The sequence below is a fragment of the Oncorhynchus masou genome, chromosome 18 (genome assembly GCF_036934945.1).
Source record: "Oncorhynchus masou masou isolate Uvic2021 chromosome 18, UVic_Omas_1.1, whole genome shotgun sequence".
Classification (NCBI taxonomy): domain Eukaryota; kingdom Metazoa; phylum Chordata; class Actinopteri; order Salmoniformes; family Salmonidae; genus Oncorhynchus; species Oncorhynchus masou.
This window is the reverse complement of record NC_088229.1, coordinates 52,645,229-52,665,764: the sequence shown is the minus strand read 5'-3', so window position 1 is coordinate 52,665,764 and position 20,536 is coordinate 52,645,229. Positions and strand designations below refer to the sequence as shown.

The window sequence follows — 20,536 nt, the reverse complement described above, 5'->3', positions numbered from 1 at the left end:
AGTGCAAAAAAAAAAGTTTGACAAAGGGTGCGGACGTGTGGTAGTAAGATACTACATTGCTCTCATAAGGACTTCCTGTGTGTCTACTCTGGCTGCAGTAGCCCTTTGAGAGCAGTCCAGCTGGGCACGCCACGCATGGTAGGAGTTTGTCTGAGCGCCGGTTACGGGGAATTCCTGATCTGCCAGTCTGATAATGGACACAAAAACACACCACCCTTCCTCTCTGATGATAGTACAGTGGCTTCAGAAAGTATTCATAACCCTGGACTTTTTCCACATTTTGTTGTGTTACAGCCTTCATTTAAAATGTATACAATTTAGTTTTTGTCACTGGCCTTCACCCAATACCTCATAATGCCAAAGTGGAATTATGTTTTTAGACATTTTTACAGCAAAAAAAATAACCCCATATGTTATGGCAAATAAGTTCAGGATTAAAAATCTGCGTAACAAGTAGCATAAGTTGCACTACTGTTTTAACATGATTTGAATGACTACCTCATCTCTGTACTCCACAATTATCTGTAAGGCCCCTCAGTTGAGCAGTGAATTTCAAACACAGATTCAACCACAAAGACCAGGGAAGTTTTCAAATGCGTGTTCTCTCAAAGTAGGGCCCCTATTGGTAAAGCAGACGTTGAATATCCGTTGGAGCATGGTGAAGTTACTAATTACACTTTGGTTGGTGTATCAATACACCCAGTCACTGCAACAATACAGGTGTCCTTCCTAACACCGTTGCCGGAGGAGGAGGAAACCCCTCAGGGATTGCTATGATAGGGGAGAACTGAGGATTGGATCAGCAACATTGTAGTCACTCCACAATACTAATTTAATTGACAGGGTGACAAGAAGGAAGCTTGTACAGAATAAAATAATTCTATAAGAACAGACAAAATTCTAGAGGAAACCCTGGTTGTCTGCTTTCCACCAGACACTTGGAGATGTCACCTTTTCAGCAGGACAATAATCTAAATCCAAGGCCAAATCTACACAAGTTGGTTACCAAGAAGACCGCGAGGGGTCCTGATTAGCTGAGTTACAGTTTTGACTTAAAGACCTGAAAAATGGTTGTAGAGCAATGATCAACAACCAATTTGACAGAGCTTGAAGGATTTTGAATATAATAATGGGACAATGTTGCACAATCCAGGTTTGGAATGCTCTTCGAGACTTACCCAGAAAGACTCATCGCTGTAATTGCGCCGAAAGGTGCTTCTACAAAGTATTGACTCAGTGGTGTGAATACTTTTGTTAATTAGTTTTCTGTATTTCATTTTCAATACATTTGCAAACATTCCTAAAAACATGTCTTCACTTTGTTATGGGGTATTGTGTGTAGATGGGTGAGTAAAAATATTTAATACGTTTTGAATGCAGGTTGTAACACAAAGTGTAAGTCAAGGGGTATGAATACTTTCTGAAGGCTCCGTAGACCAGCAGGACGTCTGTGTGTGTCGTAATGGACTGTATTGCGTACTTCTGTGTGGTACTTCCTACCCTTGTCTACAGCCCAGTGTCTATGTGCTGCTGTGTAGATATTGGTCCATCTTTTTGTGTGTTTTCAATTCATTTCCTTCACGTTTGACTAAGTCAAACAGAAAGCCGGAAGACTGGGACAAAGGGGATCACTAAGAATCCAGAGCACAAATCGAGGAATCGAATTTAGCAGTGCTTTTCCATTGGGTGTGTTGTGTGTAAACCACATTACCACAGTGTGTATTTGGGAAACAATAGCCATTGTCTCTCAAAGGCACTCCTGAGGAATTAAAGGAAGCAACCCACTTTTTCAGCGTAGCTACAAGCTTTCACTGTATCAGTAAATAAAACAGAACCCAGTCAGTTCAAATATACATAACTTTACAGTTATAAAGGCAAAATGGAGTTGAGGGGCATGACTAGGCTTGGTTGTTATGTCAACAGCAGACAGTGGGTGGCTGGTTACAGTCAGTGGGACTGTGTGGGTTAAAGGGATCTGGCTGGGGAGGAGTGTGTGTGTGTCTGTGTTTGAAAGATTTGCCTCAGACCTTGTTTTTACTCCGTCCTGCGCTCCCCTTTCAACCTCCTCACCCCGGTATCACCAGACAAGGGCCTCTTGGCACCCTGGTGACTAATGCTTCACAAAACAGAAAATCTGCCCCCCACAACACCCCCTTCCCCAGCCCCCCTCCCTTCCCCTCTCTATTCCCACCAACTAAAGCACAAGGAAGGGATGAGTCACATCAATAAAGGGGCCTGCCATGCAAAACCCGCCCAAGCTGTCAGCGTTCCCTTTTAAAGCTCTTTATTAGCAAAATAACGTCTTGGAGGAGTGGATACTAGTGTTAAAAGTCTCTGCAATTGTAATTAAGCCCTTGTTTTGCAGATGATGGCACTCTGGGCCCTTAAACTGCCATACGATGAGCATCAGCCTCTATGGCTTTGTAATGGGAAACACATTGGTTTTCCAGTATGCGGTCTATTACGGTATGGGGTGGAAATGCATGGTACCATGGGCCCCGCCCCTATGGCGTTTTTTGCCTGTGGTTGGTTAAATAGTTTTGGCCTAAGCTGCTGCTTAGCACATGTAGATGTCAGATAGCGTTATTGGATTACGGGCTGATGACCCATACTGAGCTTCGTCTCCTCACTGCCTGGTCACATGACCCGTCTGGAATCACACACTGCTAGAAATGGGACAGGAAACTCACCCACTTTTGCTGCTGTCCGGGGATGTGCGTCTACCGGTCTTCGCTTAACACCCTTTTCTTAAAAACATTATTTTCAACTAGAGGCGTAGTGTAGCCTACAGGAAAAGGTAAGGCTATATTTTTCCTAAGATACTGCAATATCTCAGTGACATACCCTATTTCTCTCACTCATTTTATTCTCCTCTCCGTGGGTGCTTGCACTTGATGGCAAATCGCTTTGACTTGCCACGAGTGAGAGACTTTTATAACGGAGACTACTGGCCTTGCCTGTTTGCTTGCTGTCTTCAGCAGCTGAACACTGGCACCTGGTTTTCTCACTGTGGACAAAAGTTTCCACGCTCCTCCCTCAGGAAGAATGTGAATGTCAGGAGCTGGCAATTTGTTTAACTGGCTCTTCCCAGGGTGCAAAAGGGAAGGAAGCTGATGCTTGAATGTCTCTATGGGGTCGTTCCACTTCAAAAGGCACAAGAAAGACATTTTCAACACCCACCATCTCCGATTGTTAGAATATTACGTAGATAGAAGTTACGTAGTTCAGAATACATAAGACCAAGCACACACAAAATACCTATTTTGGATTTATTTTGAAAGTCATCTTTCATTGACTAGTTATAAGTGAATTATTGATGCCCAGACCTGGAAACACATCAGATGTCGTTCGCATGTTGTGGAAGCCATCAGAAAATTGGAATTGATAGACCTAACAACTAGATAAGTTGTGTCAGGTATGGTTACGGGACATTTCCAGGTGTCCCTAAACCTCTCCAAAGTGGCATATGTCTGTAAATTTGATAATTCCAGTACTATTACATATTTGCAATCCCTAAATGCAATTTGTTCAGTATGAAAACAATTTTTATCAGTCTCACTCAAACATGGGTGTTATGGAGTATCCAGGGTACATTTTTAAGTGTCATTTCAACCTCTCCAAAGTTTTCCGAATGTGGTAATTGTTTTGCACAGTGGATGTGCCTAAAAATGATTGAACTATATAACTACATTTCTTGGGGTGGTGTCGGGACATACAGGGGATATCCAAGTGTTTTCTCAACCTCTTCAAAGTGCTTGAACGTTTAGCCAAGGCATATCCAATCTATTCGTCCCACATGCAAATTAACTGTTTACAAAAACAATATTAAAGCAACAGAAATACATACAGAATTATAAACATTTCTTATCATACACCAACCTGTTTACACTATTTTTTTGTTTACACGAAAAATAGAAATAAACAGAACTATTTACCAATGGTGTTCACTTTACATCCCAGGTGCAGATGATTAGATTATCACGACATGCACAAGCTACAGTGAAGTACAGCCTTTTGAAGCAGTCCCTCTTTGCCAGGAAACGGAAAGCGAACTGGCATTTCGGACAGAAGATCTGGCATTTAACTCCCCCACCCCCAACCTGTGTTTTGTGCAATGCTTGCAGTTGTTCCTTTTGGCATGTGTGTTGGATAGTGGCACTCACCTTGAATGTGGAGGGGGGGATTGTAGTGGTTGCAAGGTTGCTTTGAGCCCCCAATTCAACCATTTCCAAAAACCAGCTGCTCTCGGAAGGCCAACCTTAATTGCTTTGGCCATCTGCTTGTGGAGAATGAAAACATTTACTGTAGCATTGTCCACAAACTTCCTGGTCTTGTGGAGGCTATTACCAGGTCGACACCCCCCATGCTGGCATTGTAGTCCTTCACAGGAATGGGGACATTCTTCCTTTATCACCCTCCTTGAGACATGTTTGTTGAATGCCTTATGCTGTATGGTGAGCATGGTTACTTCCCTAGTGTCCTTCCATTTGACAAAAAGCAGCTTGTTAGTCCTGATCCAATGTATGGTCCCCCTCTCCGCTGTCTTTGTCATGACCTTTACCTTGGTCTTGGGGAAACAGATTTTCTTAGGGGCTTGTGGCACCATTTGTCCTATTTTCTTTTTCAAGATGTCTATCAAAAGTGGATGTAGAACCATCCGATGGGATGATTGACATAGCAGTTGGGGGTGAAGACCTTGACCGGCGGGGGCACTTGCTGGGGAGGAGTGGCTCTCAAATGTCGTCATTCAAATCCTCTGTAAGACACACGGAATTACAGTTGACTAAATTTACAAAACGACATTACTGTAAAGTAAAAATACCAAGTCTAAACCCTATCTGTACAGTAACTCACATCGGTGTGAAGCACACACTCCCAATCGAAACAGTAACACAATATAGTAAACAATGGCCATGAGAGTTTAGTGGCCTTTCCAAAGTTACTAGGATAAAACTTAGAACAGCAAACCGTGAACTGATATGAAACATAGAAAATAATTACTTTGGAATTATGTAACATTGAAATTACTTGTTACATTGGCCTATGTAAACTAAATCCAAAGCACAAAAAGCAGACAAATTGTTAAACACGAAATACATACAGTAAATTCATGAAAATAATTTACTTACATGTCTAGAAGTGGTTCCAATCCTCCTAGAAAGCAAACTTCGTTGGCCGAGTCGACACACTCATTGTCCAAATTGCTCTCCTTATCCGAGTCCGACCAGTATTTTATTCAAAGGTTCTATTTTGGTATATTTATTCATAGATGCTTCCTGTTTGATATTCTTAGTTTAACTTTTTCTCCCCCATAAGAAGCCATCTTTTATGATAAAGCGATGAAATTTGTTTACGATGTAATGTAGCCTGCTCAGTGCATCTCGTCTCTGAGCCAGGTAGCAATAGTTTGCATTACACATTAAAGGTTCTAGGTGTTGTTTTGTCCCATCCAGATCAACTGTTTATCCCTGGAAAGCTTATCTCATTGGCTACAAAACTGTCAAGGTGACATAGTAGCCAATCCCCTGTGTAATGGATGCCTACAGCGCGTAAAGCATGAGGATGTAAGGAAATAAATAGGCCATAGTAGCGAAGTAATTACAATTTAGCAAATTAACACTGGAGTGATTGAGGTGCAGAGGAGGATGTGTAAGTCGAAATACTGGTGTGCAAAAGAGCAGAAGAAGTAAATAAAAACAATATGGGGATGAGGTAGGTAGATTGCGGCAGGGTAGCCTAGTGGTTAGAGCGTTGGACTAGTGACCGGAAGGTTGCAAGTTCAAACCCCTTAGCTGACAAGGTACAAATCTGTCGTTCGGCCCCTGAACAGGCAGTTAACCCACTGTTCCTAGGCCGTCATTGAAAATAAGAATTTGTTCTTAACTGACTTGCCTGGTTAAATAAAATAAATAAATTGAATGAGCTATTTACAGATGGGCTATGTACAGCTGCAGCGATCGGTTAGCTGCTCTGATAGCTGATGTTTAAAGTTAGTGAGGGAAATATAAGTCTCGATTTTTGCAATTCATTCCAGTCATTGACAGCAGAGAACTGGAAGAAAAGGCAACCAAAGGAGGTGTTGGCTTTGGGGATAACCAGTGAGATATACCTGCTGGAGTGCGTGCAACGGGTGGGTGTTGTTATCGTGAGCTGAGATAAGGCAGAGCTTTACCTAGCAAAGACTTATAGATGACCTGGAGCCAGTGGGTCTATCGACTAATATGTAGCGAGGGCCAGCCGACAAGAGCATACAGGTCGCAGTGGTGGGTGGTATATGGGGCTTTGGTGACAAAACGGTGGATGGCACTGTGATCGACTGCAATCAAATTTTCTGAGTAGAGTGTTGGAGGCTATTTTGTAAATGACAGTGCCGAAGTCGAGGATCTGTAGGATAGTCAGTTTTACAAGGGTATGTTTGTCGGCGTGAGTGAGTGAAGGAGGCTTTGTTGCAAAATAGGAAGCTGATTCTAGATTTGATTTTGGATTGGAGATGTTTAATATGAGTCTGGAAGGAGAGTTTACAGTCTAACCAGACACCTAGGTATTTGTAGTTGTCCACATATTCTAAGTCAGAACTGTCCAGAGTAGTGATGCTAGTCGGGCGGGCAGGTCCGGGCAGCGAACGGTTGAAAAGCATGCATTTAGTTTTACTAGCGTTTAAGAGGCCACGGAAGAAGTGTTGTATGGCATTGAAGCTCATTTAGAGGTTTGTTAACAGTTTCCAAAGAAGGGCCAGATGTATACAGAATGGTGACGTCTGCATAGAGGTGGATCAGGGAATCACCCGCAGCAAGAGCTACATCGTTGATATGTATTGAGTAAAGAGAAGGCACCGAGAATTGAACCCTGTGGTACCCCCATAGAGACTGCCAGAGGTCCGGACAACAGGCCCTCCGATTTGACACACTGAACGCTTTCTGGGATGTAGTTGGTGAACCAGGCGAGGCAGTCATTTGAGAAACCAAGGCTGTTGAGTCTGCCGATAAAAATACAGTGATTGACAGAGTCAAAAGCCTTGGCCAGGAAGACAAAGACTGGGTTTTCGATGTTGCCATTTAAATGATACATCATCAAATAACATTGGCAATAGGCTAGATGTGTTCCTACCAACGTAAGGATTCATGTAATCCTCACCCCATGTAGCTATAGCTCAAATACAGACCAAATCGAAGCTTACCTTGTAAGATGTTTGCTGAAAACGTTGGGCTGGTGATCAATAACGGTAGGTCACAGGCAGACAATTAAAATAAGACATTCTCATGATCTGTGGAGTCCCGTCTTTTGGTGTGTTTTGACATATTCCCCATTTATTTTGTTAATGGTTCACAACGCTAACCTTAATTTAATGTATGGAGCAGCCATCTTGAAATGAGGTCATCAGCTCGGCCTGCCCTTACACATTAGTATGCCCATATGGTAGTAAGTCACACCAAAGATTTTAAGTCACAGATCAATATCCAAGATACTCAGCTTCCCGCAAACACCCTACTTTTGCAGATAGGGCTAACGTTCTCATACCAGACTGAATTGAATAAGAAAAATCGAATACGGTCCCCAAATATGATTGCACCCAATTTGACCTTGCCTAATTTATAGGATTCAGATAATATTCAATAAATATAGTATACAACATTCGTTTTGGACCAAGCGTCTTCCTACCAATGAGTAAGACATGAGTAATCCAATAACATGGCCAAAAGCCACCCACATGCTCCCCACACCCTATGCCAATCCCACCCCAACAACCAATATACAGTATCAGTTCTCTGTCTGACAAGTAGTAGGAATATGCAGTTTGGAGTATTGCTTCTTCATACTATGCAGTCTTCCCCGGTTCAGAAAAATTTGTCATCGAAGCCACATACATTATTTACCATAAATTTAGTCCAAAGGTACCAGATGCCGCAGTTACTGCTGCTCTCTCCTACATCAAATTACATTTCAACAAAATGTTTCAGGAATGCCAATCTTATGTTTCTAACCACTGAAATGATTGTGGGTGGTGGGTGTCATGGCTTGGCTTGCTGGAATTACATGGAATGAATATGGCTCAAGACATGATTGGACACTATTAGGCTATAACTACTAAGCTTAGGAGATCTTCCTCAGTTTTATAACTGCAAAGCATTTTCACTCAACAGATATTCCAGACTTTCCAAAGCATTGGGCTTTGCATCTGTTTTAAACAAAAGTGTTTACTTACATGTTAGTGCATTTGCTTCACTTTAAACCAATTAATTGTCAATTGAGTGTTTGTTATGAACTGCACTTGGTCATTAGCCTAACATGGTAATTGAGTGTCTTGTTAAAAAGGTGTTACCAGACACTTAAAGTGAATCAGCATTTAGGGCCAGTGTTCATTACATTGGAGCTGCGATTCCTGTCATTTAGAGACTGATGTCTTGCAGTAGCTGTGGTTTCTGTGGTAGATTTTAAAGGGGTAGTGCAACTAACTGATAATCATTTGATAGATGACAAGAGCTTGTGTACAACCAGAATTGTGCCTTTTTGAAGAGATATCCCAGTTTTGACATTCCTTTGAACTAATTTCAAGTGTGACTATCACATACATACTGTCAGAAATGCGTGCAGCCAAAGCAGTTTTACCCTTGCTCCCAAATTGATCCAAGGGTGGTGGCTGCATTCCTGCCCCATGTTCTTGTGTGGACATGCGAGTTCCTAAAGAATCTGAAGACTAATGGACTACAGGTCAGTGGTTTGGCCCCAGAGGCAGCTTTTATGCCTGGGCCTTGTCCCAGACTATAAAGAATGAACACATGAACTTGTTCACAAATGCAGCTAACCTCCAAGGTCCCATGTGTGGTATGTTTTTCCAAAGATGGCCCGTTCTTCACACGTTTAGATATTGACACCAGTGAGCTGTGAGGTGGACTAGGAAATGGGATCCTGTCGTGTTGTGACCCCCCCTCCCTTCTACGGTTCTTGTTGTATGAAATGGTGATGTTGCATGAGTAGCTGGTGAGAAATTTCTTACAACACTCAACTGTTGTAATCCGTAAATCAGCTGTGATTATCATGAATAGCATAGTTGCTAAATCATCGCCGCTGCTAAATCATAGCTGCCCCCCATGTCATGGCATGAGGTCCCTATTTTGTTAAATGTTTGAGTCACTGAGATAGCATTAGAATAAGGCATAAGCCATAGCAAAATGTGTAGAATTGCAGGAAACCAGCTTGAAAACAAGCAAATGTCTTCAGCAAAGAGGATAGCCTCTAAAACCGCACCATTGGCCACCCCCCCCCCCCCTAACTTTGCACACTGCTATGGTCCTTAACCTCAAAGACCAGTCACTAAAGTAGGCTGATCCTGTCCCTTTTTGCCCCCACCCCTCACACACACTCATGTCGACAGTCCCACTATCATCTGCACCTATTAATGTACACGGTGAACTATGAACTCTGTATCTGCTTTGTAAACTTTCAAACCAGGGAAGGCTGCATTGACAGCAGTGGTGGAAAAATTACCCAATTGTCGTACTGCTAAAAGTAAAGATACCTTAATATAAATGACATAAGTGAAAGTGAGTCACTCAGTCTAAAAGTATTTGGTTTGAAATGTACTTTAGTATCAAAAGTAAATGTTATTGATAAAATATACTTAAGTATCAAAAGTATAATTCATTTCAAATTCCTTATAATAAGCAAACCAGACGTCACCATTTTCTTGTTTTTAAAATGTATTTACGGATAGCTAGTGGCATGCTCCAACATTCAGACATAATTTCCAAACGAAGCATGTGTTTGGTGAGTCCGCCAGATCAGAGGCAGTTGGGATGACCAGGGATGTTTTATTTTATTTATTTATTTAACCAGGCAAGTCAGTTAAGAACACATTCTTATTTTCAATGACGGCCTGGGAACAGTGGGTTAACTGCCTGTTCAGGGTTAACTACCTGTTCAGGGGCAGAACGACAGATTTGTCAGTTCGGGGGTTTGAACTCGCAACCTTCCGGTTACTAGTCCAACGCTCTAACCACTAGGCTACCCTGATAAGTGTGTGTGAATTATTTTCCTGTCCTGCTAAGTATTCAAAATGTATCGAGTACTTTTGGGTGTCAGGGAAAATGTATGGAGTAAAAAGTACTGAAACATTTTTTAAGGAATGTGGTAAAGTAAAAGTTGTCAAAAATATAAATAGTAAAGTACCGGTATCCCAAAAAACGACTTAAGTAATACTTTCAACTATTTTTACTTAAGTACTTTACACCACTGACTGCACTTTATTTGAACCTCATGTATGTTCAAGTTTTGATCACGCGGACTGGAATATGTTCAGATCAGCCTCAGAGGACAATACTGACCTATACGCTGACTCGGTGAGTGCGTTTTATAAATAAATGCATTGGAGACGTCGTACCCACTGACCATTTAAAACCTACCCTAATCAGAAACCGTGAATGGATGGTGGTATTTTGCGTAAAACTGAAAGCGCGATCCACTGCATTTAACCATAGAAAGAGGTTTGGATATATGGCTGTATATAAAGTGTAATTATTCGCTCTGCAAGGCAATCAAACAAGCGAAATGCCGGTACAGGGACAAGGTGGAGTCGCAATTTATCGGCTCATACATGAGACGTATGTGGCAGGGTCTACAGGAAATCACGGACTACAAAAGTAGAACATTTAATCTTGTTAACCCTCGCAAGGCTGCTGGCCCAGACTGCATCCCTAGCCGCGTCCTCAGAGCATGTACAGCTTGTTGGTGTGTTTACAGACATATTTTATCACTCCTAGTCTGTCCCCATATGCTTCAAGATGGCAACCATTGTTCCTGTACCCAAGAATGCAAAAGATAACTGAACAAAATGACTACATCTGTCATCATGAAGTGCTTTGAGAGGCTAGTCAAGGATCATATCACCGCCACCCTAGACCCACTTCAGTTTTCATACCGCCCCAACAGATCCACAGATGACGCAATCGCCATCACACTGCACACTGCCTTAACCCATCTGGACAAAAAGAATACCTATGTAAGAATGCTGTTCATTGACAACAGTTCAGCATTCAACACCATAGTACCCATAAAGCTGGAGGCCCTGGGTCTCAACCCCTCCCTATGCAACTGGGTCCTTGACTTTCTGACGGGCCGCCCCCAGGTGGTGAAGGTCAGAAACAACTTCTCTACTTCGCTGATCCTAGACACTGGGGCCCCACAAGGGTGTGTGCTCAGCCCTCTCCTGTACTCCCTGTCCCCCCCCCCCCCGACTGGGTGACCATGCACGCTTCCAACTCAATCATCAAGTTTGCAGACGACACAACAGTAGTGGGTTTGATTACCAACAACAAGACAGCCTACAGGGAGGAGGTGAGGGCTCTCGGAGTGTGGTGTCAGAAAAACAACCTCTCACTCATCGTCAACAAAACAATGGAGATGATCGTGGACTTCAGGAAACAGCAGAGGGAGCACCCCCTATCCATGTCGAAGGGACAGCAGTGGAGAAGGTGGAAGGTTTTAAGTTCCTCGGCGTACACATCACAGAAAAACTGAAATGGTCCACCCACACAGACAGTGTGGTGAAGGCCCAACAGCACCTCTTCAACCCCAGGAGGCTGAAGAAATTTGGCCTGTCACCCAAAACTCTGACACACTTTTACAGATGCACAATCGAGAGCATCCTGTCGGGCTGTATCACAGCCTGGTACGGCAACTGCAACGCCCTCAACCGCATGGCTCTCCAGAGGGTGGTGCGGTCTGCACAACGCATCACCGGGGGCAAACTACCTGTCCTCCATGACACCTACAGCCCCCGATGTCACAGGAAGGCCAAAAAGATCATCAAGGACAACAACCAGCCGAGCCACTGCCTGTTCAACCCGCTATCATCCAGAAGGCGAGGTCAGTACAGGTGCATCAAAGCTGGGACCGAGAGATTAAAAAACAGCTTCTATCTCAAGGTCATCGGACTGTTAAATAGCCATCACTAACTCAGTGAGGCTGCTGCCTACACTGAGACCCAATCGCTGGACACTTTAATAAATGGATCACTGGTCACTTTAATTAATGCCACTTTAATAATGTTTACATATCTTAGATTACTCATATCACATGTACAATACTGTATTTTATACCATCTACTGCACCTTGCCTATGCCGCTTGGCCATCACTCAGCCATATACTTATATGTACATATTCTCATTCACCCCTTTAGATTTGTGTGTATTGGGTAGTTGTTGGGGAATTGTTAGATATTGCTGCACTGTTGGAACTAGAAGCACAAGCATTTCGCTACACTCGCATTAACATCTGCTAACCATGTGTATGTGACGAAGAACTGTATTTTCAATGACTCTGATTTTAAAGCTTATTTAGAGCACAGGCTATTGAGTTCTCAACTCCATTTTGTTTCCCTATGTGAATCATCTGACCTGTTGGATTTGTTACAGGTCAAAAGGCTAAGGTGACCGTAGATTAACTTTAGGATGGGATGTCATCGTAAAAGATCATGGGGAAAGTGTCTTCCCTCAGAGTTAAGGGTCTCTAATCCACTGGGCTGTACTAATGTCTACCCCCATGTGGCATACGGGCTCCATAAGTGGATGGACTCTTTAAAAAAAAAAAAAATGTTTTATTGAATGTTTAAAGCGTACAATATACTTGCATTGAAGCAACTCAACAACTACATCACATTACTCATCTAACAGACTCATATAGAGCGACACACAGAAGCAACCAGGATCAACACCCTGCTCAAGGGCATGTCGACAGATCTCCCACAAGGTCAAAAAGGTGGACTCTTATAACTGCTGAGATTTGCGATTGATGGGGAAAGATGCATGCTAACTCGGGAAAGAAAAAAAAGAACATTATCATGATCATGGATTGAAGTTTCAATGTGAGGGGAAATCTGCCCTTTTGAACCCACTTAAAACCAGTGCCCCTCATCACCCGACACCCCACAAGACCGAGGGTTTTGGAGAGTTGCCTAGCTTATGATGAATACAATGCTGCCATTTAATTGTGCTTTTATGAAAGAGGATATGACTCAATTGGCCATTGTTGAGACAGAGGTTTTTCGCAAGGCCCATAACCTCTCCCCTGGGGCAAGGACATGTCAGAGCTCACTCATGCTGTCAAACACTGGATGTGCACTTTGTTTACATGGCATGGTAGAGCCATATTTACACATCCAATCTGGACAAGCCTAAATGATGGTGTGATTGACTGGTGTTGTTTAGAATAAAAAATAAATAGAATACTATCTTCTTTTGCAATACATAGAAACACCATGTTTTTGGGTTTTATCTCTTCGGACACATTGACTGTTGTCACTCAACAAAACCACAAAACAAACATGTGGTTTCGCAGCCATTACTTCTACTTCATGGAAATAGATGAGGTCTGTTCTATTTTGAGTTTTTCTTCTTTAATCAGCCGAACATCTGTTATTTTACAGGGACATTACTAGTGTCTCTCAGACACTGGCTTATTGAGAGAGCTTCTCTGTGCCTTTTAGCTTTGCATGTTCCTACATGATCTCCAGCCATGGTGCAACTTATTTTTTGAATTACCATAAGGTAAAGGGTAATTAAAATAAAATAAAATGTTTTGCATGTCTTTGGGTGAGTTCACTGTTCCCTAATAGGGGTGATAATATCTTCAGTATGACTCACGACTTTGATTTTCTTCTCCTTGATCGGTTGAAATAACAAAGTCGGCTTCCAAACAAAGCAGGCTCTTTGTTTTCGATCTGCACAATCAAGCTTTAGTGTGTTATTCAAAACTCCTTTTATAGGTAGTGAGAGTGTAATACAGAGTGGACTCTGGGATGACTTTGTGAATTACGTCAGCCTATTCAGAGGCCCGAAATCAACATTGAAACCTCAAGGGAAATGTTGCCTTCATTAGGAGATTTATAAGCCTATGTTTGGGATTGATATTGGATGAGTTAGGAATCAATGGCGGCATGAGTTTTCGATTCCCCAGAGACTATCTACTCAACTCCGGTCAGGGAGAATCCCAGGGTAGTGAGTTATGAAGCGAGATGAATTAGCAGGCTAACTTGGGTCGAAGCAACTCCTGATTTTTATCTGGTGCTCAAACAAAGGAGACTCTGTAATATAGTGCTCTAACTGGCCCAGCACCAAGAAGAGCAGTGGCTCTTGCTACAGTGTCTTCATAAAGTATTCATACCCCTTGACTAATTTCACATTTTGTTACAGCATGAAATCAAAATGTATGCATTTTCCCCCACACATCTACACACAATACCTCATAATGACAGTGAGAACATGTTTTTATAATTTTTAGCAAATTTGTTAAACATTTTAAATCTAGAAATATGTCAAATTAAATGAGTATTCACACCAGAGTCGATACTTTGTTGAAGCGTCTTTGGCGGTGGTTACAGCTTTGAGTCGTCTTGGGTGTGTGTGTGAATCAGCTTTGCACATCTGGATTTAGGAATTTTCTCCCATTCTTTCTTGCAGAGTTTCTCAAGCTCTGTTAAGTTAGATGGGGAGCGGCAGAGAACAGCAAGTCTTTCCACAGATTTTCAATGGGATTCAAGTCTTAGATTTGGCTGGGCCACTCAAGAACTTATGTATTCTTGTTCTGAAACCATTCCAGCGTTGCTTTGGCTGTATATTTGGGGTCATTGTCCTGTTGGAACCTAAATCTTCACCCCGGTCGAAAGTCGTTTGTACTCTGAAGCAGGTTCTCGTCAAGGATTTGCCTGTATTTGGTTCCATTCATTGTTCCCTCTATCAATACCAGTCTCCTTGTTCCTGCTGCTGAAAAGCATCATCATAGCATCATGCTGCCACCCCCATGCTTCACAGTAGGGATAGGGTTAGATGGGTGATGAGCTGTGCCTGGTTTTCTCTAGGTATAGTGCTTTGCATTTAGGCCAAAGAGTAAAAATTTTGTCCCATCAGACCACATATTTTTTGCCTTATGCTCGGAGTCCTTCACGTGCCTTTTTCCAAACTCCAGGTCTTCTGTCATGTGAAAACATGTTTTCACTTTTTCATTATGGGGTATTGTGTGTAGATTGGTGAGAGAATCTATAATTTATTCTGAATTCAGGCCTTAACACAACAATATGTGGAATAAGTAAAGGGGTGTCAATACTTTTCTGAAGGCACTGTAGGTCACTGAATGACTGGTTGTAGTGAATGTCTCTTTGTAGCTAGAACCTGGCAGCAAATCCTACACAAGGTCAGCTAATAGTTTAGTTTTCATCCAGCAGATTTTCACAGTATGTGTTTGTTCGGCTGATGTCTTCAAGCTGTTCCAGTGGAGGTATTGTGGTCCTCATTGTTCCAACAACAGTTTGATAGGTGGAGGAGGGTGAGGTCAAGGTGAACTTAGACACACACATGCTTGCTCACACACACACAGATTTGTTGAGTAATATTTCCCAGTCTTATTTTTTAGTGAAGGGGGTGTGTGTAATTTCTTGGTCCACTATTTGGCTCTGCTGGTGGTTGGTGTATATTGGGAGATTTATGAACCCCTGTCACCATTACAGAAATGGTCTCCCCAAGACTGAGCTAATTTACTCTAGTAGTGCAGGGAATTGCCAGGGACCTCGCGGTATGATATTATCACGGTACCTAGGTGACGATACGATATGTATTGCGATTGTCATGATACTCATTATTCTATATATGTATTGTGATTCGATGTTCCAAATATGTTGCTCAACATACAGTATGTCTGCTGCAGAGGGACAAGAGAGCCATGAAAAACAAGTTTTGATCAGTCTTGGAAATAAAAGTTCTGAGAACAAATGGACTCTATTTAAAAAGAAGACTGAGAATGAGCTATGAAGGAAAAATTCTAGAGTTTTGGTGCGGTTACAGCAACTAGTGCAAAAATGATATTGTGATATTGGCAATACGGTATATTGTCAAAAATAATATCCCAATATGTAACTATCGATTTTCCAATATTCTACAGTCTGACACCCACCTCTCCTGTTCTCCCCCTTCCATCCACTACCTTCTCCCTTCTGCAACCCCTCTCCCTTTCTCTTCTCCTCTCTCATCCCACCTACTTTCTTCTGACTCCCCCTTCCCCTCTTGCACAACCCTACCCCCACACTTTCTTCCCCCCTCTTTCTTCTCTCCTGTAGAGTCTATGCCTCTCTACTCTCCCCCTCTCTCTATTACCCCCCCCCCCCCCCTCCTGACTAAGCGCTATTGAATGTGCAATCCCAGATGTGCTAAATTACCCCTTGCCCCTTTACTGTAGGGATCCCAGAGCGTTACGTTAACCCCCAGTCCCTGCCCCCACTTATATAAACATACCTCCACATACCCATTACTTTCTCTCCAGCTCCTGGGGTGTTTTTGTGCTTTGTGTATAGTGTTCTGGGCATGCCGATGGTTCACTTGGTTGTGTGAATTTTTACTGGTGTGAGTTTATTTGCGTCCGTAATTGTGGAACGTCTCTTAAGCCAAGTGGCTTTTGCTGTTTTTGTAAGCCTGTGCAGTGCTTGCCGTAGTAAACATGGAATGATTTGTAGAGTTGGATGCCATTCAAGTCCAGATTAAGCAAGGATATTTGCCTCCAGTTAACTGAATGTTGAGAAACTGTAGGTTGAGAAATTCTGTTGGATGGCTGTTTTCCCACTCTTTTTCTGATTCTCTTTCCCTCTCCCTTTTCCTCTGTGAGGGGATTAAATATCCTTGAGAGGTTATGTGAGAGTCTCGGTGCGGCAGTCTGCTGTGGGGCCTGTATTGTCTTTGAGCTGAGTTGGCTGACTTCACTCTCACCGGGGGTTCATTAGCTGGGGTTGAGCTAGGCAGGGTTGGGCTCTTGTTTATCCAGGCAGTTACATCCAGTTCCCATTGCACCCAGCAGAGACTGTATATATCTTAATGGCCCAGTCCTGGTGATTTTGTTAAGTGTTTGGAAGTCTCACATAGCCTTTTCGCTTGTTGCAATACAAACGTTGTCTTTCTTGATTTGTTTCAACAGTGAGATGATTTTAATGACGTGGTCCATCATCCTTCGAGGGGAGACCAACTGCAAAATCATCAACATCTGAACAACTCTTGTGACTCCTCTTGTGACTCCTGGTGTCCAGTGGAGAGGAGGCTCCTCAAACCCCCGGATATTGAGTGAAGCGAGAGGACTAAAAGGAGGCACAACAAAATGGATGCCTTAGACACCATCCAGAACTCTGCCTTGGAGACCAAGGCTGAGCGCATCGCCCGCTACAAAGCCGAGAGGAGGAGAGAGCTGGCGGAGCGTTACGGAAACACTGAGGAAGTCAGCTCTAAATACACCAGGAGGGAAAGGAAAGCTGGTGAGACTTCTGAGAAAGAGAAGCCGGAGGACAGAAGCTCCAAGACCGAGCAGACGTTATCTGGCCGGGCCTCCAGGAGTAGGATGGAAGACCGCGAAGAGTCTGTTGACAGCGAGTCCTCCCAGGAGACCGGCTGGGATGAGGAGGCCCAACTGGATACAGCTGCCCCCTCAAAGCCTGCTGCCACCAAGAGGCTTAACTCTAATCACAGGTGAGTCCAGTCAATTCCCCTTGTCCACTCCTGGCTCCTTTGCAGCCTCCACCCGCCTGGTTTCAATTGACAGTTGTTCTGCCAGAGGGTTGGACGTTGCTATAGGGGCCTTTGGGGCACCCTGTCTGGAGACTAATCTAAGGGGAAAGCTGCCAATGTCAGTGGTTCATCACCATACACCCCTCCTTATAAGAGATCAGGATAGGTTAGTCATGCTGCTAACCTATCCAGCGTAGCCTAGTGGTTAGAGCGTTGGACTAGTAACCGAAAGGTTGCAAGTTCGAATCCCCGAGCTGACAAGGTACAAATCTGTCGTTCTGCCCCTGAACAGACAGTTAACCCACTGTTCCTAGGCCGTCATTGAAAATAAGAATTTGTTCTTAATTAACTGACTTGCCTAGTTAAATAAAAGAAAAAAAAAGATAAAAATATCACTCCTTTTTGGAGGGAACCATTCTGGAATGTCCAGAGATGGACAAATTCAGTCAGTTGGGAAATGGCACATATGCCAAATGCTTTTGCTGAGACATGTTTTGCTGCATGTTATGACATCTTAGCTTCTTGTTATGGTTCAATTTACAGCTATTCATCGGAATGGGAGTGTTTTCACCTTTTCGAGAATAAAAAACCTGGAAATGCTACGTAGGGAGTGGAGATTTGGGAGCAAAACTCATTCGCTGCCAACATTGTCCTCGATGTCTGCACATGGATGAAGCAAAACATGTCATTTCCTCCATTTGGGATCTTTTCCCTGTAATCATCCCAAATATTCTGCCTAGTGTGCATAAGCCTGTTGGCTCCTGACAAGCAGCTTGAGGGGATGAGTTTAGCAGAGGAGGGGGAGATGGACAGACTGAAAGAGGAGAGAATGAGTGAGAGTACGGGGTTGAATTTGAATGAGTTAGAACATGCACCATAGTTTGTGCCAAAGCTTCCAGCCCCCTCCTTATTGAACTAGATAAGTCTGACTGACTGCTCGTCAGATCTTATCGTCTCCTTACTACATGTTGATTAGGAAAGGCATGCACTCATTGTATTATGTTGCAATGCCCTCCGGGAAGACCTGTGGCATTTTACATGTTTCTTCACATGCAGTCAAAGTGTAGTTATGCGGAGATATTAAGCTTGAGGGTGTTGTCGCGCTTGCGGGTCGCTTAAAAGTCTTAGAGCACATTCTGACCTAATCTCCAAGTCTCTTTGTGGCCCATGCTGTTGAAGCAAATCAAATTTTACTTGTCACGTGCCGAATACTACAGTGAAATGCTTACTTTCAAGCCCTTAACCAACATTGCAGTTTCAAGAAATTCTCCCCCCCTCCCCCACCCCCCAAAAAATAGTAAGAGCTAAGAATAACATAATTAAAGAGCAGCAGTAAAATAACAATAGCGGGGTTATATACAGGGTGTACCGGTACAGAGTTAATGTGCGGGGGCAATATGTACATGTAGGTAGAGTTAAAGTGACTGCATAGATAATAACAGAGAGTAGCAGCAGCGTAGAAGAGGGGGTGCAATGCAAACAGTCTGAGTTGCCATTCGATCAGCTGTTCAGGAGTCTTATGGTTTGGAGGTAGAAGCTGTTGAGAAGCCTCTTGGACCTAGACTTGGCGCTCCAGTACTGCTTGCCGTGCGGTAGCAGATCACAGTCTATGACAAGAGTGGCTGGAGTCTGACAATTTTTAGGGCCTTCCTCTGACACCGCCTGGTGTCTTAGTGTGCTTGGACCATGCTAGTTTGTTGGTGATGTGGAACTTGAAGCTCTCAACCTGCTCCACTACAGCCCCGTCGACGAGAATAGGGGCGTGCTCGGTTCTCCTTTTCCTGTAGTCTACGATCATCTCCTTTGTCTTGATCACGTTGAAGGAGAGGTTGTTGTCCTTGCCCCACATGGTCAGGTCTCTGACCTCCTCCCTATAGGCTGTCTCATCGATGTCGGTGATCATCGGCAAACTTGATGATGGTGTCTGAGTCGTGCCTTGCCGTGCAGACATGTGTGAACAGGGAGTGCAGGAGGGGACTGAGCATGCACTCCTGAGGGGCACCTCTGTTGAGGATCAGCATGGCAGATGTGTTGTTACCTACCCTTACCACCTGGGGGCAGCCCGTCAGGAAGTCAAGGATCCTGTCGCTTAGTGATGAGTTTTGAGGGCACTATGGTGTTGAATGCTGAGCTGTATTCAATGAATTTGTTTTCACATAGGTGTTCCTTTTGTCCAGGTGTAAAAGGGGAGTGTGTAGTGCAATAGAGATTATATCATCTGTGGATCTGTTGGTGCGGTATGCAAATTGGGCAGCTGGGCAGCTCTCGGCTGTGCTTCCCTTTTTGTAGTCTGTAATAGTTTGCATTCCCTGACACATCAGATGAGTGTCGGAGCCAGTGTATTATGATTCGATCTTAGTCCTGTGTTGAAGCTTTGCCTGTTTGATGTTTCGTTTGAGGGCATAGTTGGATTTCTTATAAGCATCTGGGTTAGAGTCCCGCTCCTTGAAAGCGGCAGCTCTACCATTTAGCTCAGTGCTAATGTTGCCTGTAATCCATGGCTTTTGGTTGGGGTATGTACGTACAGTCACTTTGGGGACAACGTCCTCAATGCACTTGTTGTTAAAGCCAGTGACTGATGTGGTGTACTCAATGCCATTGGAAGAATTCCGGAACATATTCCAGTGCGACACCGTAACATTGTTGTTTTTGTTTGCGGGTGTTAAGTAAGGCAGGTATGTTTTTGTTGTTCAGGTATGCTCAGATGTTAGGGTCAGGCTGGTTTGCACACATTCACTGAACCCTCTGACTGTGGCGGGGATGGTACACTAGTATCACCAGTAGTACATTTAGCCTACCCTTAATTCCCATAATTTCTAATCTATAATGATTGTTTGGTTATGGTCATTTCTGTTAATGCCTTCAATATATTATTATTACAGTCTTACCGTTGTCTTTGTAGGAGTGGACATGTTGTTTGCGGAGCGCACAACCTAGGATACAGTTGTGAGAGAGTTTTGGTTGATTTCATTCCATTTACCAGTTGTCAATTTATTAATTGTCT

The 20,536-nt window shown here is 43.3% G+C and overlaps 1 protein-coding gene across 1 annotated transcript in view; it reads left to right on the top strand.

The window, feature by feature from the left end:
* svild (supervillin d) overlaps positions 1 to 20,536 on the top strand; it is a 115,496-nt gene that overhangs the window by 14,084 nt on the left and 80,876 nt on the right. Inside the window, 1 exon segment of the mRNA XM_064923657.1 lies at positions 16,952 to 17,493. Within this exon segment, the coding sequence (XP_064779729.1) occupies positions 17,129 to 17,493 (365 nt within the window). The 5' untranslated portion in view covers positions 16,952 to 17,128.